The sequence below is a fragment of the Euleptes europaea genome, chromosome 2, assembly GCF_029931775.1.
Source record: "Euleptes europaea isolate rEulEur1 chromosome 2, rEulEur1.hap1, whole genome shotgun sequence".
Taxonomy (NCBI): Eukaryota; Metazoa; Chordata; class Lepidosauria; order Squamata; family Sphaerodactylidae; genus Euleptes; species Euleptes europaea.
In genome coordinates, this window is record NC_079313.1 from 29,304,361 (window position 1) to 29,320,380 (window position 16,020).

General features: G+C 46.8%; 1 protein-coding gene across 1 annotated transcript in view; it reads left to right on the top strand.

Annotated features, from left to right (window-relative positions):
- PLA2G4A (phospholipase A2 group IVA) overlaps positions 1–16,020 on the top strand; it is an 80,674-nt gene that overhangs the window by 63,078 nt on the left and 1,576 nt on the right. Inside the window, exons 15-16 of the mRNA XM_056844321.1 lie at positions 3,489–3,684; positions 4,955–5,112. Coding sequence (XP_056700299.1) covers positions 3,489–3,684; positions 4,955–5,112 — 354 coding nt within the window. The remainder of the gene's footprint in view (positions 1–3,488; positions 3,685–4,954; positions 5,113–16,020) is intronic.

The following is a 16,020-nucleotide window of genomic DNA, read 5'->3' on the forward strand; positions in this document are numbered from 1 at the left end:
AGAAAATAGACTACAATAGCCTTGCTTATGTTCAGCTGCTATTGATTTTGCATTATAGATTTATTCAAACATTAGTTTTGCCGTTGTTAAACGCTTCTCATAAAAAGAACATGTCCGTTGTTTGTACATTAAAGCTTCACCCACTTTACTCTGTGATAGTTAAATAAATTATTCTGGTTTCCCAGTCGTGTTTTGCCTAAATAGTAAGCATGTTTTTGACTTTTGTGCAAAAGGTATAATGAAAATAAAACAGACCTAGTGCAAGTATTGGGGTGATTCCTAATCACATGTCCTGCTGGAGGAAAAGTGAGATTAATTTTCACCAATTTCTTCCCTCCCATTTCAAACCCCCACTTTTGCCCCCACATTGTTCCCAGGGGTCCACTGATCCCTCAGGTTATTGTTTCATGGGAATAGCAGGAGGTAGTTGGAGGCAGGAAAGTTCACTTACGATAGAGCTGCTCTGCTCAAGGGCCATAGTGTTTCTGATCGTCTAACTGGCGAGGAGATTTAGAGGCTCTCATATTCTTTTCCTTCCCTCTTCTCCTCTGTCACTCAGATTTTCTCTTCCCTTCCACTTTAACTGTGTCATAATGTTTTATCTGTGCTATCACACACACGCAGAGTGGTAAGCTGCAGTACTGCAGTCGAAAGCTCTGCTCACGACCTGAGTTCGATCCTGACGGAAGTCGGTTTCAGGTAGCCGGCTCAAGGTTGACTCAGCCTTCTATCCTTTTGAGGTTGGTAAAATGAGTACCCAGCTTGCTGGGGGTAAAGGGAAGATGACTGGGGAAGGCACTGGCAAACCACCCTGTAAACAATGTCTGCCTAGTAAACGTTGGGATGTGACATCAACTCATGGGTCAGGAATGACCCAGTGCTTGCACAGGGGACCTTTACCTTTATCATTAACACTAACCATTGTTAGTTCAAACCACCGTTCATATCCATAGTTAAGTTTCAAAAGTGTGGTTTCAGTTTATAAAAATAATGGCTAGCATTGGTGCAGATAAAGTACTGAACCCACATTGCGCCTGAAAATGAAAGGGAAGTGTGTCATCCTATAAAGTGTTCCTGGGCTCCAAGCCATGGTTGGGGAGCAGAACATCTGCACCAAGTCACACTCTATTCATACAAGGTTTATTAGTCCATGAAATTCCAAGGCCTTCTTTCTTCTTCCCCTATATTATTGGACTCTCCCCAACTCCTTCCTTGCACACCTTATATAGCTAATCCGGTTCAAAAAGGGGTGAGGGAAAGTGTGGGTGTATACGTTACACACAGTCTTTTTTTATTTGTGTCAATGAACTTGTGAACACTCACTGCATTTGCTTTCTAGTGGAGCCTCTTACCAGCACTAGAGATAGCATCAGAAAGGTCTAAGTTTATCCTTTTACGATGATGGCTGACGCAAAGATGACACGAGAGATTCTCAAGGCTAATGCCGTAGCACTTCTGCAAATGTGGAAAGAATGTGAAAGTTGGGAAGTGAGCCACGGTCTCCAATGTAATTTCCAGCACTGCAGAACAACTGCTTTCACGTTGTGAGGGGAGTTTCTCCATGTCATATAGACAGTCTCCCTCCTTCAGTAGCTGCCTTTGCAGTATGTTGGAAGAGAAATAGATTTTTCACAGCTGCTGCCAAACTAAGCTGTGTTGGCTTTCCTGAAGAGCTGCTGTCTAGCACATTTTTAACCTCACCCTTCCTCCAAGAAGTTTAGAGTAGCAGACATGTTTCCCAATCCTCATTTATATCCTCTTACACACCAAGAGACTGGCCCAAGGTAATTTGGAACCTTTTCCTTTTTGTGAGCCACTTTGGGTCCCCCCCCACCCCGGGAGAAAAGCAGCCTAAAAATCACTAAATAAACAGCAAGGTCACCCAGTGAACTTCATGGGGTAGGGATTTGAACCTGGTTTCTACCATCATGGTTCAACAGTAACCATTTGTACCCCACATGTTTGTCTAAAGAGCAGGTATAGCAAAATCCTATCTTTTTTCCAAAGTACAGAATCTGGGTATTTTAAAATTAGCAGTCCATAACTGGTAAAATTAGCTCAGTTGTAAAGGTGGCTCAGTTTTCTTCTCATAACCTTCTGAAGTCAATGTACTTGGGATCCTGCGACAATGATGCCATCTTGTCAGAGTTGCTCCAATCTAAGCCCATTGAAATAAATTGGCTCAGATTGGAGCAACTTTCCTTAGGATTGCACTGTAATGGACTGAATAGTATGGCATTCTGTCTTGCCCTGCTCCCTGTTCTGCATTATTGGCTCTTGCTGGCAGGAGCAGGGAAATGCCCAGTGTAAAAATCAGTTTCAGTAAATGCTACTGAAGGGAGGAATGCAAATTTGATACAGAGCTGCCATTTTTTGTGGTATTCCCTTGTTAATCCACTTTGTGGGGCCTTGAGTCAGCTTGCCCCCTTTTTCACTTCCTCTCTGCATCTTTGCAAATGGCCACATTCAATTTGAAACCAGAAGTACAAATCAAAATGTATTTTGTTCTGGTTCCCTAGCTGTGATTATTGGTAGTAGGGCCATAACCCTCAGTTGTACTCACACACACATTATAGAGCTTGTGTAAATGTCCTCGAGATTATCTTTGGTTTGAGATTTAAAACCCCTGCTTTTGACTTGACTTGGAATTTGGACTTTGCTTCTGATACTGACTTTGGAACCAGACCGGGAACAGGTATTGACCCTTGGACTGCTATTTGACTACTCTACCCACCTCTGGCCCTCAGGTCTGCCAGCATTCAGGACATCCCCACAGTTTTGCTGAACAGAGAATACATAATAGTGGTAGTGTGGAGTTTTGGAGAATGAGATGCTGAAGTCCTTAATGCCACCTTATTGATGACATCCACCATTTCCCCCTCTCTGTTATTGCGTTGGCTTTCATTCTTCTTTGAGAGATTCCAGTCAGTTAGGGATCATGTAGTAGATACGGTGATATCAGAACACAATGCACTCAGTCAGACTTGGTGTGCAGATGCTTCCTGGGCTTTTCGCGAGGGCAATCCTAGCCAGTTACGGATTCGTTCTAGGAATCTAACAGGTTCTTAGCACTTTCACAACAGTTCCTGAAAAATCACTGAAAGGTGGGGAGCAGAGCATTATATTCATCTGTGCCTCTTCTTGATGTTCTGAGCCACTTCACTGGGTAGTTCTTTCTTCAAAGCTCTGGATTAGTAGCAAACATGTTTATCCGGTTGAAAGGTTTTCCATCGCCATCATAATGGAGGAATTTTGGGGGGGGTCCCCTTTACCAAGGACACATTGTAATGTGTAGTGCACACATCCTACACAGATGTAGAGTTTATGTTACCTCTATTCCTTACCCACACATTCTTGCTATCTTTTTTTTTTGTTATATGCATAGTGGTGATTATCATATCAAATATATTATTTGTTTGTTTGTCTCAAACTTTCCTTTTCATGACATCACCTTGCTGTGAATATACAAACCTTTCCTTTCTTCCCAGGAAATTTTACTTGCTGAAAAATGGGCCAAAATGAACAAACTTCCTTTCCCCAAAATAGACCCACATGTGTTTGATCGTGAGGGATTAAAGGAGTGCTATGTCTTCAAACCCAAGAACCCTGCATCGGACATCGATTGTCCAACAATTATCCACTTTGTTTTGGCTAATATAAATTTCAGAGACTTCAAAGCACCAGGTGAGTTGCCAAAAGCCCCCCTCCCCAATAATACTGGATTATTGAGTGATCCAAATTGCGTATTTTTAAAAAATTGGTGTGACTTTAACAATTATAGACATTCTTGTAGCTCACTTCCTACACCAGTGTCGAATATTGGACACACTGGGCAAGAGTATGTGTGTGTGTGCATGCTTGCACATGCACATAAACTCTCTTTTTTTGCGGGAGAGACTTTGCCTTTTTAGCTGCTGCATTATTTAAAGACATTGGCTTGAATTCCACAGAAAAGACCTACTGTTGGAAGGATTTCTATCAGTAGAGTGTGATTTCCTTGCTGCCTCTCTCCTGCCAACCAAAGTGTCCCTTCAAATATTGCTCCTTGGGGGGCACAATCAGAGACACCCCCCTCCTCCCAGAGAAGAATGAGGGTAGAGTCAGCAAAAATCACCCTGCCTTCCATCAGCAGAAATCCTCTGCAGGATCCAAATCACTGAAATATCTTTTTAATGAGCTGAATTTCAAACATACCAAAATAAGATGTGATTGGCTATCATCTAACTATTTGTCGAATGTACAGCCCACCATATCTTGAAGATATGTTGCAGCCAATAACATCCTTCAAAGCAATAATTAAAAAAAATACCTGGAAATTTCCCTGTTCTTTCCTGGCTTTGTCCTGAGGCCACTCCAATCAAGTAGATTTTGTCGGGCTTATGAAAGTTGTCAGCCCTGAACTCTGTCACGTCTATAATGGGATGGAGTTCCTGCTTAAAAAGGCTAACAGTTGAAAGGGGGGGGGGAGCAATTCAATCACAATCCCATATCAGCAAAACCATTCCAGTCTGCAGCCATAAAGCGAACAGCCAATAAAGACAATAATCCTTCAATAGCATAAAATAATGTTACAATCATAAAAGCAGGTTATAAGAACATCTGCCAGGTAGGAAGAAACAGGCCAAGATCATAAACATAATGATTGGGTAAACGTTTAGTTGAAAAACTAAGCAAAAATGTGAAGGGAAACCAAACTGGTTCTGCTTGATGCCTAAATTCTAACAGGATAGGCTCCAGCAAGGTCTCAGTAGGGAAGGCATTCCAGGCATGTGATGCCACCACCAAGAAATCCCTATCTCTAGTGGGGACACAAAGAGCTTGAGATGGTGAGCATGACAGTCTGGGAGAAAACCCTCCTTCCAGTCCCCTAATCCATTTAGGGCTTTAAAACTAAGCACTGGCTAGTAACACTATATTGCAAGGTTACACTTTCTTCTGTATGGTTTACTCGTAGGTGTTCCTAGAGAAACACAGGAAGAAAAGGATTTTGCTGACTTTGATATTTTTGATGACGCCGATACACCATACTCCACCTTCAACTTCCAGTATTCGAACGAGGCTTTCAAGAGGCTGCATGATCTGATGGAATTCAATACTCTCAATAACTTAGACGTATGTATAATGCAGATTCTGCTTTGACTTAGATGCCATAGTGCTAGATTGAAGATGTGCTGGACTAGATGTTATAGAAATGGCACTCTCTGTCTCATCCGTTTTTATCCAGTGCTTCTTCTAAAGAGCTGAGGCTGTCATATATCTAGCCCCAGAATCCTACACTCTTATGCTAGTGGGAGAGGGCATTTTCCCATTGTTATAACCTTCAACACAGTTCTTCACAGACCGCCCCAACTTGAAATTAAGGGAAGGAAGCAGCAAATACAATAGCAAAATGACACCCAGAGAGATGGTTTCCATGAAGAAGCACATTCTTTAAAAAAGGGACCTCCCTCCGACATCCAGGTTTGAAAACCAAAGCCTACTGGCCTGGGCTGCCTTCATCTTGTTGTGGAAGTCTGGCAACATGATGGTAGGCTGCAAGGGGAAGTTGTCAGCCCTTGGCCCACAGAACCAGAAATCACCACAAAGTCAGATAGAGTCCAAACAGATGGCTTTTACTGGTCAAATAGGCATACAGTGCAAACGAATAAAATGACAGCTATGAGAGACTCACTAGCTGGGAGATATTATAAGGCAGGAAAGGCGGGAGATTACACGCACAGGCTGAATACAGTTTCCCAGGAGCTGAGTTCCCAGGCCTAGGTATGCGACCTTGGGGGGCAGACAATACAGCGCAGAGACAGAGGCAATAACGAAACCGAGATAGCAGCCTGACATTCTGCTCCCCTCAAGGCCCCCTCCCAGTTCGCAAGGGGGCTGGCCTATCTGGGTAAGCAATGTGAAAGGCGTCGACGAGGTCGGGGGCGGAGACATCCCGTGCGCGCACCCATTCGTCATAGGCAGGGGGGAAATGTTTCCAACGGACTAAATATTGCAGGTTGCCATGGTGAACACGGGAGTCAAGGATCTTGGAGACTTCGAAGTGTTCCTCCCCCCCCACCATGATGGGTTGCGCAGGAGGTGGGTCCGGATGCCACTGTGGAGAAGCAACATGGGGTTTGAGGAGGCTAATGTGGAAAACAGGATGCACACGCCTCAAGGATTTGGGGAGAGCCAGTTCCACCGTGACAGGGTTTATGATCCGGGTGATGGGGAAAGGGCCAATGTATTTAGCACTGAGCTTATGGCACGGTTGGGTGGAACGGAGATTTTTGGTGGAAAGGTAAACCAAAGTACCCACTTGCAGATCACCCCCGGGGGAGCGATGTTTGTCAGCTTGCGCTTTGTATTTACGTTTGGCCCGGTCGAGGTTGCTAACGAGCCAGGGCCAAGTGGTACGGAGGGCGTGTGCCCAGGAGGCAATGTCGGGGTTCCCCTCCCCCTCTACATCATCTGCAGGAGCGATGGGACTGAAATCTTGTCCATACACAGCAAAAAATGGGCTAAAACCTGTGGATTGATGCATGGCATTATTGTAGGCATATTCTGCTAAAGGTAACAGTTCCACCCAGTTATCCTGGTGGTAGTTAACATAACAGCGTAAATAACATTCAAGTACAGCATTGACACGTTCAGTTTGACCATCGGTTTGAGGATGGTATGCACTAGACAACCCTTGTTCCACTCCCACCAACTTGAGGAAAGCTTTCCAAAACTTAGAAACGAAACCACTTCCGCGGTCACAAATTATCTTACGCGGAAACGAATGTAAGCGAAAGATATGCGTCACGAAGAGGCGGGCCAGTTTCTGAGCAGAGGGGATCCCTGCGCATGGAATCAAATGTATTTGCTTAGAAAACAAATCAGTAACAACCCACAACACAGTTTTACCCCCACTGAGAGGGAGATCAGTCATGAAGTCCATAGCAATCACTTCCCAAGGTTTGCTGGGCGTTTCAAGAGGTTGTAGCAGTCCCGGGGGTTTTCCCTGCGATCGTTTCGCAGCGGCACAAACGGGACAGCTGCGGATGAAGGAGTCAATGTCGGAACGCATTCCCCCCCACCAGAACTGTCTGCGCAATAAGTGAAGGGTTTTCAGAAACCCAAAGTGTCCAGCTGTTTTGGCTCCATGAGCTAAATGTAAAACGTCCTTTCGGAGAGCTTTGGGTACATACAATTTCGAGTCCTTGTACCAGGAGCCTCCTTGTTCCAAAACACCAGGAGGTAGGGTATGAGCGGTGCGTTCTAAAAGGCACTGGTCCCGAAGGACAGTTAAAAAGGACTCGGAGATGGGGATTTTGGAGGGGGCCCCCCCGTCGGCCATGGAGATCTTAGAAACAGTTATGGGGCTAGTGCTTACGTGCGGCGGCGCGCAGACTGCAGGCGGCTGGGCGGTCGGAGGGGTAGGAAGGGTGGGAACTCCGGTTTGTTGCGGTGGCGGCTGGGCAGTCGGTTGGGCTGGCGGAGCTTGTACGTTGGGTAAGGTGTGCTGATGCTGGGATCGAGTTTGCACAGCCAGCATAGGTAGAGCCCCACGTTGCATAGGGGTGAACAGAGAGTTGGTGGGTCTTTCGAGTTTTACCGGATATTGTGGTAAACGGGAGAGGGCATCCGCGAGAACGTTCTGCTTCCCAGGGACGTGCTTCAGGGTGAAACGGAACTGCGCAAAGAACTCCGCCCACCGTTGTTGTTTCGCCGATAGCTTATGGGACCCCGTGAGGGCAGCTAGATTTTTGTGATCGGTCCAAACCTCAAAGGGGACTTTAGACCCTTCCAAGAATTGTCGCCATAGAGTCAGTGCATGATGAACTGCTGAGGCCTCTTTCTCCCAGATGGGCCAGTTTAATTGAGCGTGCGCAAATTTTTTTGAAAAGTAAGCGCAAGGGTGAAGAAGACCATCCGGTCCTTGCTGGAGGAGAGCCCCTCCCATGGCTACATCGGAAGCATCGACTTGCACAATGAACATTTGATTTGGGTCTGGGTGCTGTAGCACCGGCTCCGAAGTGAAGAGGCGTTTGAGGGCCAGAAAGGCGGCTTGGCATTGCTCAGTCCATAGGATTTTTGCGGAGGGCAAGGCAGCCGAGCTTACTTTTCCCTTAGTTTTCAGTAGGTCCGTAATGGGTAGAGCCACCTGGGCGAAGTTAGGGATGAATCCTCGATAGAAGTTTGCAAATCCCAGAAATTGCTGTACTTGCTTCCGGTTGGTGGGGGGAGTCCAATCGAGGACGGCTTGGACTTTGGCGGGGTCCATGCGAAGACCTTGGTGGGAGATGATGTATCCCAAAAACGTGAGTTTGCTTTGGTGAAATTCGCACTTAGCTAGTTTTGCGAAAAGTTGATGGTTACGCAGGCGTTGCAGAACTTCCCTGACCAGAGCCACATGCTCGTCCATAGTTTTCGAATAAATGAGAATGTCATCTAAGTAGACCACCACCCCACGATATAGAAGGTCATGTAGGATTTCATTGATGAGTTGCATGAAGACTCCCGGGGCCCCTTTTAATCCGAACGGCATCACAAGGAATTCATACATTCCGAAACAGCTAGAGAAGGCAGTGAGGTGCTCATCCCCTTCGCGGATACGGACTCGGTAGTAAGCTTCCACCAAGTCTAATTTAGAGAACACACGGCCTTCCTGTAATTGTCCCAAAATATCGGATATTAATGGGATAGGATAGGCGTTGGTCTGGGTAACCGCATTGAGCTTTCTGAAGTCAATGCACAGGCGAAGGTCGCCCTCTTTTTTCCGGACGAAAAACGCGGGGGCCGAGTTTGGGGCATTCGAAGGGCGAATGAACCCTCTGGCGAGGTTTTTGTCCAAAAAGTCCCGGAGGACAGTGTGCTCGGAAGCGCTCATAGGGTAAATCTTACTCTTGGTTAACGTGCAGTCCTTTACCACTTCAATCGCACAGTCTGAGGCCCGGTGGGGGGGTAAGGCATCACATTCCCTAAGGTCGAAGACATCTTCAAAGTCCCGGTATACAGCGGGTAGAGCCGGTGGTGCTGGGGCAGTAGAGGTTAATGCTGGAACGGGCGGATATAGCAGAGCAAAGTTTTGCCGATGCTGGTCGCAGGTGGGACTAGCGAAGGAGATAGTGTTTGTTTCCCAATCAATACTGGGACTATGTCCTTTAATCCAGTTAATTCCCAAGACCACTTCAAATCGGATAGGGGCTATAGTGAAGTCTATTTGTTCCCAGTGGGAACCAATTCCCATTGCCACCCCTATGGTGCGGTGATCAACTGGACCCCCCTGGAAATGGCTTCCGTCCATTTGGGCAAATTGGACGGGGGCGGGTAAAGCCTCAGAGTCGGCTCTGAGTGCAGCAAAAGTGGTTTCGCTTATGAGAGTGCGACAGCAACCGGAGTCAATTAGTGCTTTGACGGGGATTTGTGGGCCACCGTTAAGTTGTTGTAAAACTGCATCTACGTAGACGGTGGAGTCCACTTCTTTGATTTTGGTAGGAGCATTCGGTTTGATAGGAAGATCCTGAGAGGTCTGTGGAGACGCTCCATTCACCACAGACCGGAGCCGTTTTTTGACAAGTCGAGGGGAGATTCCAGGTTTAAGGCTGGAGAAATCCAAGGATTTTCCTCATCCGAAGAGGGAAAGTCGTCCCCCAATGGGGCACTTGTAATCCGAGACCCGGCGGGGTCGTTGGTAGTAGGCAGGGAGGCTGGGTCCCCGGCATGGAGTGCAGAGGGTGTGGGTCTTCCCGGAGCTGCGCTGCGGGTGGCCGCGGTGCCTCTGCGTGGTGGACGACCTCGGGCGCGGGTTGTCGTGCTGGGACGAAATAATTCCTGGCGGCGTGGGCAAACGGCTGCAAAGTGGCCCATTTCTCCGCAAGTAAGACAGGCACCCCTCTGAAATCGGGCTTCACGTTCCTGGGGCGGACGTGGGGGATTTCGTGGGACGAGCAGTGGTGCCTTGGGTTGAGGCTTTTGGGTGCCTTTTTCCTTGTGCTTTTGACGGACGAGAGAAATAAAGCGTCGGCGGGTTTCCACTTCCTCGGCTAATAGGATCCAGTCTTCGAGGGTATCGGGATCGCCTCGCATGTAAGACCAGTTCAGAATGTCAGGATGCAAGGCTTCCCTGAAATGATGGATCAGGGTGGTCTCGGGCCAACCTACAATTTTACTTGCCAGTCGTTGAAATTCATCGGCAAATTCTCGAACTGTAGCAGAGCCTTGTTTTAATTGTAAGAGTTCCGTTTTGGCTCTTTCCCCCAGGAAGGGGTCCTCAAACCTCCTTCTCAGGGCAGTCATGAAGTTGTTGAGGGAACGAATAGCACGAGAGCGGGTGTCAAACTGGAGGACCATCCAGTCAGCCGCTTTACCTGTCAGAAGGGAAGCTACGTAACGCACCCGGCTATCTTCCGTGGGGAAAAGTTGTCCTTGTTCTCGCATATAACTGTCCACTTGATGCAAGAAACAAGGCAAAGTCTCGAGAGATCCGTCATACGTAGTCCTCAATTTGAGTTGCTTCCAAGGGCCGGGCGCAGGTTGACCCGGTTGCACGGGTGGTCCGGGTGGAGGAGCAACAGGAGCTCCAGGAGGCAAGGGTGGAGCAGGCACATTAGCGGGTGGTTGCACGGGTGGTCCGGGCGGAGGAGCAACAGGAGCTCCAGGAGGCAAGGGTGGAGCAGGCACATTAGCGGGTGGCTGTACGGGTACCCCCTGACCCGGTATCGGCTGTCTCTGAGCTATCAGGGTTTGTTGTAATTGCCTGTTCTCTTGAAGCATAAGTTCCATTACTTCCTGGAGTTGATCAACACGGTCGGAGAGCTCCCGATTCTGGGCTCGTAAGAGATGAACCTCCTCACTCGGGCCACCAGTAAGATGAGGCTTACTGGTCCGGAAGCTTGTGGCCCATTGAGAGCTATCCCCATATAAATCCTCGTCTTCAGACTCTCCTGAGTCTCGACGTCGGTCAGCCAAACGGCGTGCGCGTTGGGTCGCGCGCGACGGGACAAACGCCGGGGAAAAAGACAGACCCGATAGCCCTAGTAGATTGTCCTTGGGGCGCGTGTCCACGTTCGCCAGATTCCTAATCCTTGCTGCAGCCGCCCTGGCTGCTTCCGCAGCCTCTCTCTCTCTTGCGACCTTAGCCGCTTCGGCGGCTTGCTGATCCGCAAGAACTTTGGCGTTCTCAAGTCTTAGGGCAGTCTCTGCCGTAATGCGCGGCAAAAGTTCTGTCTCCAGGAGTGTGAGTAGGGGGTCGGGTTCCCCGCCCAGCAGAGGTTGTACTCGAACCGCCAGTGCGGGTGCCTCGGCTCCAAAAGTCGAGGTCAAAACTTGAGCCAAGGTGGCTACCGGGGTGTCCTTTGTACATTCCACAAGGAGAAGAGCGGTGCTAATAGCGACTCGCTTGGCCTCAGCCTGACAGCTGGCTGCATCCGGGATCAGGGAAAAACCCTCCGGCGGGGCTCCCGCCATGGTAGAAAGAGTTTCTCGAGAAATAAGATTATCCAAAAGTCCAGTTAATATTTGTAAATCCTCAGTCGCCAATCGGGCATCGTCCAGTAATTGATCCAAGTCCTGAAGATCTAGACGAGCATCAGTATCCTCCGACGTTAACATCCAGAGACGTCCTTTAAGAGATTGCCACTGTTCCTGTACCAGTCCCCTCAAGCGGCAAACCTCTCGGGTCGTCCGGAAAAGTTCAGCGATTAAGTCTTGTAACAGAGTAGGATCCTCAGAGAAGGGCTCCAGGGTGTAGATCACCTGGAGAGCTGCACAGCTCCCATCCAAGTGGCAGGCGAACCCCCCTGGGCTCCAGCCTGGCTAGTAGAATGGTGAAGAGAAGGGATAGCTGTCATAATGTCAGCCCTTGGCCCACAGAACCAGAAATCACCACAAAGTCAGATAGAGTCCAAACAGATGGCTTTTACTGGTCAAATAGGCATACAGTGCAAACGAATAAAATGACAGCTATGAGAGACTCACTAGCTGGGAGATATTATAAGGCAGGAAAGGCGGGAGATTACACGCACAGGCTGAATACAGTTTCCCAGGAGCTGAGTTCCCAGGCCTAGGTATGCGACCTTGGGGGGCAGACAATACAGCGCAGAGACAGAGGCAATAACGAAACCGAGATAGCAGCCTGACAGAAGTCTCCAGAGTGGCAGAGGGCTGTTGGGATGAAGGACGGCAACCTTTTCCAATCTTCATGGTCCCTCAGCAGCATAGCCCTGGAGGTCTATGGCACTCAGGTTGGGGACCACAAGCTGTTCAGCCAGCTCTAAACCCAAGCCCTGTATCAATTGACTGGATGACTGGTGGAGAGCTGGATAGCTTTTTGGAGGAGGGCAAGGAAAACGTGAATAGAAGCAAATGTTTGTTTTCAAACCACAAAAATTATCGCGTGTTTCCCACTTTTCTATTATATCCCTTGTCAGCCCTGGCTCATTACACTGTATTTGTCGGCCCTGGCTCATTACACTGTATTTTGACCTGTTTCCATGGCCTCCCTCTCCCTCAGTAATAGGTAGGGTTGGCAGTGGCCCTGGAGAAGAATATCCCATCCCTTCTAATAGAGGCTTCATGTGTAGAAATGGGCAGTTCATGGCATGGAGGTAAATGACATTCCATTAAGCCCCTGTTGAAATAGCAGAACTTTTGTCTCCAGGCCAGTTGGGAATCCTGCCTATAGCTTCCCAACACAGACTGAATTCTCAAATCATCATGGAGTGCTTGTCCATGATATAATTTAATTGCTGTGTGGAAATGGGTCCATTTGACTTGAATCGGCAGGGGAGTTGAGCGCCATATGTAGCTGCATTACCTTGTACTTGTCTTTCTTTGTACTTTGTGTTTGGAGACTGCTGCTGTAGTATAATTCACATGCACAGACAAGTCATAACCTGGTTATTTCTTCTTCTGGCTGAGAAGACAGCTGAGTAGGGAGTGGTTTTTTCTATTTTTAAATACTTGGGAGTGTCTTTGATAGGGAAACTGTCGGGGACGTGGTAAGCAGCAAATCTGAAAGAAATGTCTTACATTGAGAAGGTTGTCCACATTGTTTGCAAAGCCTCAGAACTTGGGAGCTTCCATAAATATGTTCATGTGCAAGGTCATTCTTCATAACATCTGTGTAAACTCTGGACAAACAAGCTGTTGAAACTACTGATGCTTTTCATTAGAAAGGGCGTTTGAAGGCTGTTTTCAGATTGAGCAAGATTAAGTTAAAGCTCTTTGGCTCTCCCTTCCCAAAGAAGCTGCTTTGGTATGAATCTGCTTTTGCTGTTGGTTGTTTTTCAAGGGTTTTGATCTTTAACATTGTTTTGAAGTTCTTCTATGCTGTGTCCATCATCCAAGAATGTGAATGTGTGTGTGTGTTAAGTGCCATTAAGACTCTTTCGATTCATGGCGACCCTATGAATCAATGTCCTCCAAAATGTCCTATCTTTAACAGCCTTGTTCAGGTCTTGCAAATTGAGGGCTGTGGCTTCCTTTATTGAGTCCATCCATCTCTTGTTGGGACTTCCTCTTTTCCTGCTGCCTTCAACTTTTCCTAGCATGATTGTCTTTTCTAGTGACTCTTGTGAATACCTCCCATATAACAAGATGAGGCAATAGTATCTTAGAAAGGATGTTGCTCTGGATTTTGAGTATCCGGGTGCACATGGTCATAACTGTCTGCTCATGGAGGAGAAAAAAGAATTCTTTTCCCCCTCCACTCCGCCCCCTCCCCCCATGTTCATAGTTCAAGCACCAAGGCAAGATGAAGGACAGGTGGGGTTATATGGGAGGCATGAATGAGCCTTGAATGATGGCTTGGTATTCTGTGGTGTTCGTGAACCTGGGAACGTGCGTTTAGAGAGGTGGGGAGAACTGGGTTCTGCGGGGCTGCATGCCTGTCCCCTCCATATTTGGGCTTGGGTACGTATCAGTTATGTTTTCCTAGGTGAATGTTTTAGATACTAATAAAATGCAAACACCTGAGCGGGACATAAAAACAATACCTGTTCAGTCTGGAAACACGATTTCTAATAGTCTGAGCCAACATGACATTTCTTAGATTCTTGTGGGGGCAGGAGGGGTTCTTGTCAGAGCTGTTTGTATGTTTTACAGTTTTCTCTGTCCTGTCTCACAGGGTCTAGCCAGCCCAAATTTTTGGGTTCGGAACATGACTTGTTTCCGTTTTTCATTGTGGTTGGGTATGTCAAGCGTCCCTAGTCAATAGAGCACCGGAGGCAAGCCTTGGCATTGCAGCCTCCCCTCATTGCACTGAGTACTGCTTCCTCCTTATGTCAACACCACTGCTGCCAAACCCCTGCCTATAGGGCCAGAGGCTGAGGCCCCAAACTGTGTCAGCTTTGAAGACCAACAGCATTATCCCGCAAATAGTAATTTATTCGGGTTTGTGTGTGTGTGCGTTTTCTATTTAGAGAGCCCTCATGATCTGAGCTCCCTAAGTAACTTTCTGAGCTTGTGTGTAAATCCAACTCTGCCGTCTTTCCCTTAAGGGACAGTTTATTGGGCCAGGAAGGTGAGAGAAAAGCACAACTGGTTTGTAAATCCAATGGTCAGGCTGGCCGTGAGGGACGGGCTTCTTTTTAGAGCAGACTCTTTCTTGATATATGTGATGTTATTATTTCATGAACACTGGGTAGGGGGGAAGGGGGTGGATGTTCCTTCCCAACTCTCAGATGTGTCTAGGCTTCTGCCACAGAACCTAAGATGGAAATGGGGGTAAGACACCCTACCAGGTGAGCATGCAGAGGTGGGCCAAGGGATGTCTGAGGACATTTAAGCCCTTGGTGTGAACCGCTCTCCCCTCACCCCCTCATTCTCTTTCCAGATGCAGCTTAGAATAGGTCCATTAGTATGGAGGGAGAAATATAAACATTGAAATGCTTGAGTTAAGCAAGGAACTTTTAAAAAGAGTTAACCTCCCCTTAAACATATTAATGGTGTAATATAACCATTTTAGTATTAATTATTCTCCTAGTATTATGTTAAAAGGTTAACTACTGTGCACAAACTTTAACAGTGTGCCATCAGCCTGAGTGATGAGCAGATGTAAGGGCTTTTCTTTGCTAACAGTATACAGAGTATTTTCCCCCCACCACCCATAGCTGTCCAAGTTCTTCTCAGAATGTGATCAAGTTATGCCACCTGCTGGCTATATTTCACCCTTCACTTCTAATTCATTTTCAGCATGTACAAAAATAAAACACAAATACATATATGGATAAACAATTGTGGGGCAGATCATGTTTTTAAAAGAAGAGGCTAACAAGATTTCATAGTTTGCATCATAATTTTTATGGAAGCTTTAAACATGGTTTTCTTCAAAACAGCTACTTATAGTATCATCTTTTAAATTAATTTAGAGGCTGGCATTAATCTGTAATTACCATATCCAATGAGTTATTAAACTATTTGTTAACTGAGAGATTTCCTCCACTTTGATTAGTACTTGAATTAAATTCAGGCCCTAAGCTGTGTATTTCTTTGAAATCCCTCCAGTTGTATTGCCCCATTAACAATAATTGAGTATTTGGTATGGATAATAATCCTAGCAGCTGTTACCCTAATTCAGCTGTAACTCTGTTTCATATAGAGTCCCAAATCCACAAACCCACAGTGGATTCCACTGGGTAAGCATAAAAAGGTAGAGCTAAAAATCTTGCTTTCACACACACATTGCAAACATCCAACATAGAAACATCCAACAATCTATTCAGGTTGGGTCATCAGATACTTTATACCATTTGTATATAGCAGTGCCCCTGGCAATATACTCATGAGTCTCATATTAAATGGTCTTTCCATGCGTTTTGCAGTGTACGTTTTCATCACTATATCTGTGCCTGTGCACATTTCCCCCCTTTCTGCATTGCTAGTCACACACAATTGTTCTAACCTGGTGTGATAGACAGGCTAGGTTCTGCCTCTTCCTGGGGGCAATCAATGGGAGTTGACAGGATTTTGGGAAGTTTACAGCTGGAAATCAGTAGTTAAGAGGGCAGTTGGGAGTTGGTAGCTAGGTAGATGAGAGGGAAGAAGAAGAGTTGG